The sequence below is a fragment of the Cynocephalus volans genome, chromosome 13 (genome assembly GCF_027409185.1).
Source record: "Cynocephalus volans isolate mCynVol1 chromosome 13, mCynVol1.pri, whole genome shotgun sequence".
NCBI lineage: Eukaryota > Metazoa > Chordata > Mammalia > Dermoptera > Cynocephalidae > Cynocephalus > Cynocephalus volans.
In genome coordinates this window covers 49,551,689-49,563,675 of record NC_084472.1, presented here as the reverse complement: position 1 = coordinate 49,563,675, position 11,987 = coordinate 49,551,689, and the positions used below count along the sequence as shown (strand labels likewise).

The following is an 11,987-nucleotide window of genomic DNA, read 5'->3' as shown; positions in this document are numbered from 1 at the left end:
TGGTTTAGTCAAGTAGCTAAGCTTGCTTTAATTGTGTTTGGGAAGGGGCCCTCAGGGGTAAGAGGTAACAAGGGTACTTCCCTTTGACCTCCACTCCCATCTCACTAGGTCAAACCTATGTTTTACTGGAGACCCAAAGCCAATTATTATCCTTTCTACATACGAGAGCGCCACCCCTTTACACTGGCTAAAGCACATGCTAAGGCCCAAATACCCTCCCATTATGTGAGCATGGAGAGGATAACTAGAGAGAGACCTGGCACAAGGTAATTTCACTAGTGGTCTAACAATAATCCTGAGGCTGAGGCATGCTAAAGAGAAGGAAAAGAAAATTGAGGGCTGAGTCATAATACCTTAAATCTAAAGAATTCATCTGGTTTATAGTATGGAGAAAGGTGCCCTCCGGTGGGGGGCGGGGGGAGTATAACAGCACCTACTAACAGACCTATGTCTGTTTCTACAAAGTATCTATAAAGACACACACCGCTGACTGGCAACAAGCAGTCCTAATCATCTGAAATTCTGCCACCAGGTACTGGCATAATTCTGTTTCCCAGTAATAGCTAACACAGAGCATTTACTATGTGCCAGGAACTGTGCTAGCCAAGTACTTTACAGGCATTGACTCAATTAATCTTCACAACTGTGTGAGATAGGTATCACTAGCTCCACTTTAGAAACTGAAGCTCAGAGCTTCAACATGCCCAAGGTACCCCAGCTAAGAAAGAACAAACATGACATTTAATTTTCAAATGCTTCTAAGAAATCTGACTCATAAAACTATACACATGCATGCACACACACAGACATACAAAGAACAAGAACTACAGAAACTTGGGAAATATTTGCTACATTTTGCTCATTTTTTCTTTTGACAGTTTTTTTTTAATTGCTTTATGATTGACATTTCTTTGCTCATTTTTAATAGAATATTGATTGTGCCTCCACTTGGAATAAGTAAATCTGTTTCTGAATAAAATTGTTTATGTTTCCCCCAGCTCTCTCTAAAAAACCTGTTGAATGCTCAAGTGATTTAAAGGGGTGCTAAACTGTTAGTTTGTCAGGGGTACCATCATGTCCCTTCCATCACTGGCTCAGAGCCGAGTCATGAACGATATTCCTTGCTGTCATTGGTGCTTCTGGACCCTCTTCCAAGAGAGACTTCCTTGTGCTCATTTCTGTTGTCTTCTTTTACTATTGTCTAAAAAAACAATAAATGGATCAATAAGTTAAATATTACCTACTGCAACCTAAAACAAATCTTAACGTTGTTATAAAAACACTCAAGCCTATATTTTCAGAACTTACTTTATATTAAAACATCATAGGAACCTCACTAAGAGTAGGCTATCTCTGAACAAAAACAATAGGACTGCATTCTACCATTTATTACTATATAAAAAAATTATTAACATAGTGCATTATTACCATTGTATCATATTTTAAGGACTGGCCACTGTAATGAAGAAAAATGTTGGTTTTAGTATCTGAAAAACAGTTCAACTTACTGCTAGCACAAATCAATACAAAACTAACAAAAAAATAATACTCATTTTAGGCTTTATCACAAAAGCTGGTCCCCGTTCTTTGCCTATAGGATAAAATCCAAAATTCTTAGCTGAATATACCAAGTGCTGCAGGCGAGCCCCCAAGCCACTTTTCCAGCCTCATTCATTCAGAGAACAAATATTTGTGGAGCATTTTACATTACTGCTAAGCACTATTCTAATTGTTGGGGATACGGCAGTGAATGAAGCAAAGTCCCTACTCTCAATATTAAGTGAAGAAAAATAAAAGAGTGAAGGGGCAAAAAGTAACAGCATGGGGAGCGGTGGTGGTCAGGGTAGGCTTCTGGTAAAATGACATTTGTGCAGATATCTGAAGGAAGTGAGGGCGTGAATGATGGAGTATTTGAGGAAAGACTATCCAGATGGACGAAACAGTGCAAAGGTCTGGAGTTTTAGTATGTTTGTAGTTGTTTGAGAACAGCAAGACCAATGTGGCTGAATCAAAGAGCAAATAGAGTGGCAGGAAATGTCTGGTTTTGGGGGCAAGGGGACTGAGGTGTTGGCATACCACGCAACTTGTTAGGTTACAAAAGGAACTTCACATTTTACTCTGGAAATTTTTAGAAGAGATCAACATCATGACATGTTTGTAACGGATCATTCTTGCTGTAGTGTGGGGCACAGAATGGGGCAGCACAAGGACAGAGCAGCTTTGTGTCATTCCTAGTGCCTCCCCCACATAAATGTGTTACCACCTTGGCAGCCAGTATTTTCTGAGATCATACCTGCCAGGCATACTTTCTCTCATTTAATCCTCAAAACAAAACTGCAAGGAAGATATCAAAAATGAAAAGGAAGAACTTGGAGGAGAAGCTTGAGGCCAGCTGCTGTCTACTGCCAAGAAAGGGGTCCGTCTCTGGTACTGTCTTGTGGCCACATGTAGACCACTGTACTGCAGACCAGTCGCCTGTTTGCCTGTCAGCAGAAGACACACGCACAAGTGGCCTCAGGGAATAGAAACGGAGAACATGGGCAGGTATTCACTTCAGCAAGTACAATCTTTTTATACATTTCCATTTCAACGAATGAAGGCTAAAGCTCCTAATACGGCATTTATGAATGAACAACAGATGCCAGCAGAAGTTACAGGCACAGCTCCTGCTCAGGAACCTGCACAAGAGGCTCCAAAATAAGGAAAAGAAAACTTAGAACAACAGAACCAAAAAAACCCACTGTGACCCAAAAAACCTGCTGAGACAATTGACAAGTCCACAAAATCTAAAGAAAAACAAGAAAACAATTACAGAAATTTAAAGTGAAAAGCGAAGTAGACAATGTTAATGGTGTTTCAGAAGCTAAACTATTGATCAAGAAGACTCTTCCTGATATTTTGATCTTCAGTCTGGACATTGTGATTACTGGCATAAAATAAACCCAGGACTAATGATTTCTTAGAAAAGGCATCATCTTGGACACAGAAAGCATCTTTGAAAGTGTCTGTTTATGTCAGGGCTGAGTGAACACCGACTGAATCATGTGGATGATCATACGTTACCAGGCAAGTACTGGCTTTACCACTATTGTGGTAAGGATAACTCCTGGCAGCAAAGATCTTTCCAGTAAAAGATTTCATGAAGGAGGATGTATTCTAGTACAGCAATTACAGAAGTATCAGCCGTAAAGAGAGGTGTTTAATGGAAAATGTACTTATGAAATTTTCGGTAAAATTTTTGGGGTAAAGGATAGGAACTTGGAATTTGGGCTTCAACCACATAAGATGCCAACACAGAAACTCTATGCTATGTTATGCCATCATCCAGTGCAAAATGTGCCCAGTTTCCTCAAGCCCAGGACAAAGTTCACTACTACATTAAGCTGAAGGACTTGAGATCAGTTGAAAGGCACTGAATGAAACACAGACATTCAAGAAGTGCAATATACATTTTACCTACAGCTTATCCAAGATGCCAAGATGGCGGCTACTAGAGCCAAAAGAAAACACACACACACACACACACACACACACACACACACACACACACACACGATCTAGGTTATGAAACAGTGTATGGTAATGCTTACGGTGAAAATCCATGCAATAGTGAACCTTGTAGCTTGTCCTCAAATGGGCTGACAGTGCAGAGTTAAGAGGAGAATCAACTTTAGTGACACTCCAGATGGGCAGTGGAGGACCCAAGTTGTTTACAGACCAGAGGCCATGCTTTAATAATCATTGTGGAACACAAGGACAGGAAGAAGGAAACCATGCTTAAGAATGGTGTTTCTCAGCTCTGCTTAAATGCTGGTTTTAAAGCAGTTGTCAAGAAGCAGAGCCTCAGTTTGCTAACTATAGTATTCTATTAGTATTTTACCCTAGTGGTGTAATATAGTACAAAAGAGTTGTGTGGTAGAATCAAATGTATGAACTTAAGTAGTTTGGAAGGAAAAAATAGAGGTTTTGTATATGAGTTTTTGTATTTGAATTAACCATCATTCCTAGCTTTTTATATACTGCATTTGATTTATGAAGAAATTGATTTTCTTCTGGGAGTCACTTTTGCCCTGAAATTTTAAAATACAAGTCTAAATATAGCTGATTCTTAACTGTGCATAAACCTAGATACACTATCATCTAATTCATGCCTAAGAAGGGCATGCTAATAATAATTACCACTGACAAAGAGGTAAATGTGTTGATTTTCACATATGAAGTTAACCCTCTGTGGAGTCTCCTTCATTAGTTTTTAGTGGTGTTTAATGGGCTCCTGAACTGTATTCACATTCACACCTTTTTGCTTTACCAATGTGTGTGTATATAAGAGTTGCTTAGTAGGAGAAACGTAGAGCATGGCCTTGCAGTAGCAAGGCTAACCTGGTCTTATCTGACAGGGCATCGAGCCTTGGCTTTGCCCTTCTCACCCGTGTGTTAATCTTCTAGTGGCAGGAATTTTTCTGGGATGGTAGGCTCCAGAGAATGCAGTAGACCTTTTACATTTTGTCATTCACCTATGTTTGACGTGAGAGACCTACATTTGATAGGGAAGGAACAGAATCTCTGGCAATATTTATTACTATTCTTATTTGATCCTCCTCGGCTTTAAGGATGTGACATTGAAAGTGATAAGAAATAAACTTTCAGGCTGAGGCATAAGATGCTGGAGAAGTTTGATAACCATACTTTAAACTGGTACTTTAAATACATGAAATGTACTAAAATAAATACAAAATTTTTCTTGCTAGGCAAATCTAATGAGCCAGTAATTTTCAAAATTCTTTCTTTGCAATTGCTGTATGTTACCGTGGACTAAATTAACCTTATGGAAAAGTTGGTACCTTCGCAATTTTCTAATGCATTTTCCATGGTGCTACAAGGAGTCCAGACTGCCAAATCTGGTGGATATTAAAATTGGGTACTCAAAAATGCCATTTGCATTCACTCTTAATCATTTCTAAATATTCTGACTTCATACATAGCCTGGGAGCATGCTGTTTCTTCGATATGAAATACTTATGAGGTCCACCCCCAGGAGATTTCTCCTTCTGAGAAACAAATTCCTGTGAATCTTAACATTATTTTTAGCTGTGGCTATGATGGATTTTATTTTTCCTTAAGTCTAGGTCAAGCTGTGTAAAGTCATCCATGTTATTTAAATGATATACTGTACTACTATTTACATAGATGGTCTGTGCAGGTGCTTTGAAGTAACTTGCATCAGGGATTAGGAGCAACTGAATTATTTTTTCACAGGACTATGTAAAGCATGTAACTAGGTTTTGCTTTGGTATATAATTATACAGATTTTTTTTCTGAGTGGGGAAAATACCCTTTAAATTATGACAGACACTCATGAGAGACTAGGTTTGAGGATATTTGAAGCACAATAATGGTGTTTTTCATTAAACATGACAGATAAGAGTAAATGTCAACATATCTTGTATATGACAGTATGAGTCTTTTTCATTAAATAATATCATTTTAAATTTTTTTAAAATGAGAGGATAAACAAAAAGGCTCAGGCAAGGTCAAGCCACTTGTCCACAATAAAGAGCCAATAAGAGGTGGAATTATAAAACAAATCTTTCTTAACCTAAAGCTCAGATTTCTTTCCCTACAACACATGATATATTCCCTTCTAATGCAGTAAGTTGTTATCAGACCTTTTCACCTGTCAGATCTTTGCACATATTTCCTCCTGACTAGAATAAATACATTACTAACCAATTTCTTTGACGGCAAACTTCTGTTCATTTTTCTAGATTAACTCAAGTATCCCTTCCTGAGCAAAATTTTTCCTGATTTTTCCCAAGCTAATTAGTTGATCCATCTTCTGTGCTTCTATATCAGTTGTTCCATCTTCATTTCTCTGAAGCAATACTTACCTGATCGTAGTGCACATTTACCTATTTATATACATCTCCACTAGAGTTCTTCATGATAGAGTCATGCCTTATTTTTCATTACCTCTTCTACTCCTACGCTCCCCTGACTCCCCATCCACCCAACACACACCTAGCAGTGCCAGGAGCCAAATAAATGCTAGTTGAATAGAGTAACAAATTATTTAAAAATCAGAGTCCTCTCATTCTACTCTTGGACTTCTGGTGCCACATAAACAAAACAAAACCAGAAACACTGAAAGCTGGAGGGCATCCAGAAAAGTGAGACAATAACAAAGAAATAAAACTTTGTCCAAAGAAATAATTTAGAAACTAGAAACATTTAGCCCAAAGGATAGAACATTACTCGTTGGTTTTAGTATTATATACTGAAATATGTATATAATATTGTCTTGAAAGGCAAAATTAAGAGCAATATTTGGAAGACAGAAAAGCAAATCATGGCTTAACTAAAGCAAGAATATGCTAAGAAATAGAGCATTCCAACTGTAGGGAATTTCCCACCTCCAGAAATGTTTATATAGAAGATATATAGCCACCTTAATGAAAACTAATGAAAGGAATGCTCTATACTCCTAACATTTTGATTGAGGATACCATTCACCTAACTCCAAAATACTCACGTAATAGTTCCAAATTTCTAGTTCATGAATTATTTCATGAAGCTCATTAGATTTCAGAAATATTCATTAGATTTCAGAAATATTGGCTCAAGGTTTTTCATTTTTCCTGTTTTCTAAGTGACCTGACATTTTGCTACCCTACCTATAGGCCCACACTTCTTGGACAGGCTATACAGGATGTTGCAAAAGAGGGAGGGCAGAGGTGGATTGGTAAGACATTTTGTATATACCTTGTGATATTCCCTACTAACAAAACCTTCCTAGAACCTGATTAACTTCTGCATGAGTTATCAGTTATAGTCCTTCAGCTCCAAGTTCACCCTGAAGGGGCTCTCCTGCTGCTTTTTGGCAGCTGCACCATCAGTAAGAGGTGTGGTCGTGAAGACATCTGGTGGTGCTCTGCCCCAGCCACTCTCCCAGAATGTAGTTTTTACTGACTTCACAAACCTGGCAGAGGCTGGTGATCACCTTCCACGACCCGCCCCGAGCACATACACCTCATGTTCCAGACGTCCTACCAGCACTAGTTCACTGCGCCTCCACCCACCCCACACCCCACACCCCCACCCGGAGTCCCTCTGCATGCCCACATACTCAATCACAAGCTGTACCTTCCCTGTACCTTGGAGGGTGACCTCCTGTTTGCCTGGCGACTAGAGACCAGCTTTGGTCTGGGCAAACCAGTAATCTCTGCCATCAACTGAGCTACAGCTACCTCTCCTTCAACAAGGTCTGAACCCAAACTTCGGCCTCTCTCTTCCAAGTTTGTCTTTCCTTGGATACTCCCTCAGCTCTAGGGTACCACAGACAGTTCTCTTACACCTTATCTTCTGATGTAGCTTAAAACTTTTATACTAAACTTTTTAAAATCAGTGTGTGGTTTGTTTCTAGACTGTATCCAAACTATTACCATCAAGCCAGGCTCAAAGCAACACAATGCAAAACTAGTGCTATGGTCTGAACATTTCCTCCAAAATTCATGTGTTGGAAACTTAATCCCCAATGCAACAGTATTGGGAGGTGAGGACTCGGGAAAGTGTTTAGGTGGCTTAATGTCACTATAAAAGAGCTTGACAGAGGGAGTTTGGTCCCTTTTGCCTTCCGTCCCTTCTACCACTTGAGGATACAGTGTTCTTCCCCTCTAAAGGATGCAGCATTCAATGTGCCATCTTGGAAGCAGAGAAATCCTCACCAGACAGCTGAAACTGCTGACCTTATCTTGGACTCCACAGCCTCCAGAACTGTGAGAAATAAATTTCTGTTCTTCACAAATTACCCAGTCTCAGGTATTTTGTTGTAGCAGCACAAGCAAATTAAGACAAGCAGCCATTGAAAATTTTCCTAGATTTAGTCCTAGATCTATAAAATGGATTGTGTATCTGAGGAAATGTAAAACACTTAAAAACTCAAAAATCTCAAGTTTTTTGGGCTCAGGAGATCAGAAGTCTTACAACTGTGTTGTCTAAAAATACTTTCACAACTGTTGATCCTATTTGATAAAAGCAGCAACATCAAAAAGGAAATACCTCTCCCAAAATAGGTTTAATTTACCTCGTTGTAAAATGGATTTGCAGAGGGCAGTGGGAGGGATAAATAGGCAGAGCAAATAGGATTTTTAGGGCAGAGAAAAATACTCTGCGTGATACTATAATGGTAGATACATGTCATTGTACATTTATCCAAACCCATAGAATGTACGATACCAAAATTGAACCCTAATATAAACACTATGGACTTTGGGTGATTATGATGTGTCAGTGTAGGTTCATCAGTTTTAACAAATCCACCACTCTGGTGGAGGATGTTGATAACAAGGAGGCTATATGTATGGGTGTGGGGGCATATGGAAAATCTCTGTATATTCCTCTTAATTTTGACATGAACCTAAAACTGCTCTAAAAAAATTGTCTTTAATCTAAAAAAAAGTTTTTAAAAAATAGAATGATTTGCAGATGTGGTTTCTCTTATCTTGAACTTACAATCTTATACAGGGAACCAGGTTTAGAATCATCAATCAACACTTAAGGCCACTGTGTATAACATAGTTTACATTTTCTTGATTATCTAAAGAAATATAAGAGGCACTATCATCAAGGAGATAAAACAGAATCAATCACCTAACATTTCTTGAGATACATTTTCTCCACTAGGGGTACAACATGGTATAAGAGGCACTATCCAAAATATTAAAACAAGAAATATAAAAGCTGAGTGATAGAGGAAGGAAGCCAATCTACCAGAGTTTGAAGAATGATTAGCCTGTATGGAAAAGGAAATGCAAGATTTGGTCAGACCTTTAAAGAAATGTAAGAGTAAGATTTAGATAAATGAAGAATGAAAATGAGTATTTCAAGTATGAGAAATAATTTGCACAAAGATAAAAATATACATAGAAAGTGTCAGAGAATCTGAGTAAAGCAATTTAGCTACAGCAAATGTGTTGAAATAAATCAGTAAGGTTAGAGTAGTGGTATACAACAGTGTCTGGCAAAGACTAGTCAGTCTGGCTTCAAAAGTCTGGCTTCCAATTGAGGGAGGAATGTTTGAGATTGAAGTATTAGAAAAAAAATGAATTAGTCCTGATGAAGGCTGTGAAGGATGGATAAAAGTTGTTACACTGTGAGAAAAGTTACATAGCAGAGTCTAACCTAGGGTAAAGACAATGCAGAATAAACTGGGAGGATAGAAAGCTAAGATATTTTTGTGTGTGTGTGTGTCCAAAAAGGGAAAACAATCTTAGGGACATATGAATTTAAAGAAGAAGAAAAAAAAAAAAAAAAGGAAGGAAGGAAGGAAGGAAGAAATGAAGGAAGGAAGGAAGGAAGGAAATGGGAAAGGAATAATTTCAAATATCACAGGTAAAATATCTAACAATATTACCTCGTATACAATGCATTCAGGTTTAGGCTTACATTCATCTCAATCATATATGATAGGTACTGCAATCCAACACAACATATAAACAGGTGTAAAATATCCAATCTATACATGGAATAGAGAGATACACAGTTTTGCACATTTGAAGAAACTTCAATTGCTCAGAAATTATCAATTTTATTGACCTTTTGCTTCTTTTATCTCCTTTCAGTCTAGCTACCTTCTGACAAGTTCACTTCTGATAGCACTTCCACCAAATTTTAAGATATAGAGAGTGAAGGGTGGGACAGAAAAAATGAAACAAAAATTCAAATTTATAAGTGCAATTCCATGTATTCAAAACACAGGGAAAAAAAAGAATCTTGTCATGATTATCTTCAGGCAACATTTTGGTATAACATATAATTTAACAAGATATCATAAACTACTAGATACAAAATAATACTAACCCCCCGCACATTTATTAATTCCAACAAAAAAATAACATCAATACGGAGACATATACCCAAAACAAACCCAAGAAGAAAGAACTCCTAGATTTGGTCAGAAATCTCTATGAAGTGGAAATGAATTGTTACCAAAAAAAGCTGAAAGCAGAGTTCTTACTGATAGTAAAGACAATACACTTCAGTTTTGACTCTTCACATACTGGTCACACTTTTATCCCTTGATCTCAAATAATTTTTGGATTTGGGCTTTTTTTTTTTTCTTTTTGACACTCAAATTTGAAACATAATACTAAAGGTTCCTTAATTTTTTTCTCAATTAACATTTTCTCAATATACCTAAAAGAGAGCAAGGGATTGATAAAATTTTACATTCACAAAGCAATTTTTCAAATCTAATTGTTCTCATCTGCTTTAAATTCTCAATTTAGCAGTCTCCATATTATTGTCCCCCTTTTGCCTCCTGAAAACCTCAAAACAACAAAAAAATAAAAATACATCAAAAACCCTGAAATATTTATGAAACATTTAATTAAAATCACTTCTTCAGAGAATTTCTTGAACATCATTCAGATGTGTTTTCTTAACTGACTCTCCTATACCTTTTTAAAAGGTTGAAATCAATCATTTTGAAAAAATTAATTCTTCTTTTAGATAAAAGACTAAACCTTTCCATATTTAGCACAAAAGGAAAAATTAATGCTCCTCTGGTAAGTAGAATCAAGTTTCTTAAAATATTACTTATAACAAAATTTTAGAACAGGATTATCTTTTTTAGTACTGGAGATAGGTTCTTGCAAATGGGAACACTAACTAAATGAGTGCTGTTCAGTCATTACAGCATAATCTCTTTGAACATGCTTTCCAGACAGTGTATATTATGTATGATCAACATATAACTAATATGCAATTAGAAGCTATTACCTGATGTCTTTATCTTCTCTTCCTTCTTTAGAATTTGTCTAATAGTGGATTTTGCTAGGCCTAGAACATGACCCACTTGGATCCACCTGATGTTTGCCTACTTAAAATCTGCATTTTTTTAGTCAGATGTACTTCAATCTTCAAAGTAACTCCTTGTTTGGCTATACAAGCTATTTTCTCTGAAGCAGACCATAATCAGAAAATAGAATGTCAGCGGCAAAAAGATCTCCACAGAGTGAACAAAACAAACCTATTGGCAAGTGCCTTTCAAATACCCACAGCATATGATGATGAAAAACCCACTGGCCAAGAAAGAAAAAGAAAAAACAGGGTTCACTTGACAGTGTTTGACATGTCAGTGCCTTAATAACTTGGAAAAAAAAAATTCTTTGATTCACCCATGCTTAGGAATTACTATTTGACAGAAAATCTACATAAAAAAGATGCTACCATTTGGATAGTGTTAATTTATAGTATTTGTATATGCACACAGATGTTCTTGAATTTCATCAGATTTTTTTATTATGCTGTATTAGTTATGTTTTATGACTTAACTTTTAGTTTTGTTTGTAAAGATTCTTCCTGTTTATTAGAAATATTAATAATAATACTTGCTTGGTAGAAATTACAAAATTACAGAGCTCTGTTCAGTTTCAGCCAGAGACAAACTTTGAAGACTACAGATTGCTTTAATGAAAGCTCAACTCTTAACAAAATAGCTTTAAAATACAGAGTTGCTCTCTGATTATCCATATTCATTTTCTTTAGGTTTAGTTATCAAATTTCATAAAGCAATTGGCCACGGAGTCACAATTTTCACTAGCTTGAGCTAACACCAAAACTAAAATCTGAGAAATAATCTTTTATCAAAATACTAACTTCTTAAATATCTCCCCCGCAAAATGTTTTGTAAACTGTCATGTATTATCAAGATTATCTTAAACAGAATCAAACACTAACTAAATGAGGAGGTTCTCTAGGATGTCACAAAATAAAAACATTTCTGCATCACCCACTATTAAATTGATGCCATTTGAAAATACAAAATATCTTAAATATTTCATTTATGAAAACTTAAAAGCAACAGACTTCCATATGGATAAGAAGACACATCATAACAATTTTGATGTTCCTTTAAGCTACTTTACAATAAGTGCTAACTGTGTCAAAAAAGTCTATTTAACTTAAGAGATTTTAGACAGAAATGAGGC

At 36.6% G+C, this 11,987-nt stretch overlaps 1 protein-coding gene and 1 pseudogene across 1 annotated transcript in view; one reads left to right on the top strand and one right to left on the bottom strand.

The window, feature by feature from the left end:
• Positions 1-1,131: 1,131 nt before the first annotated feature.
• The window catches only part of C13H18orf54 (chromosome 13 C18orf54 homolog), a 42,600-nt gene continuing 31,744 nt past the window's right edge, over positions 1,132-11,987 (bottom strand). Inside the window, exon 8 of the mRNA XM_063077345.1 lies at positions 1,132-1,201. Coding sequence (XP_062933415.1) covers positions 1,195-1,201 — 7 coding nt within the window. The 3' untranslated portion in view covers positions 1,132-1,194. The remainder of the gene's footprint in view (positions 1,202-11,987) is intronic.
• On the top strand, positions 1,931-3,781 carry LOC134362116 (G/T mismatch-specific thymine DNA glycosylase-like; annotated as a pseudogene).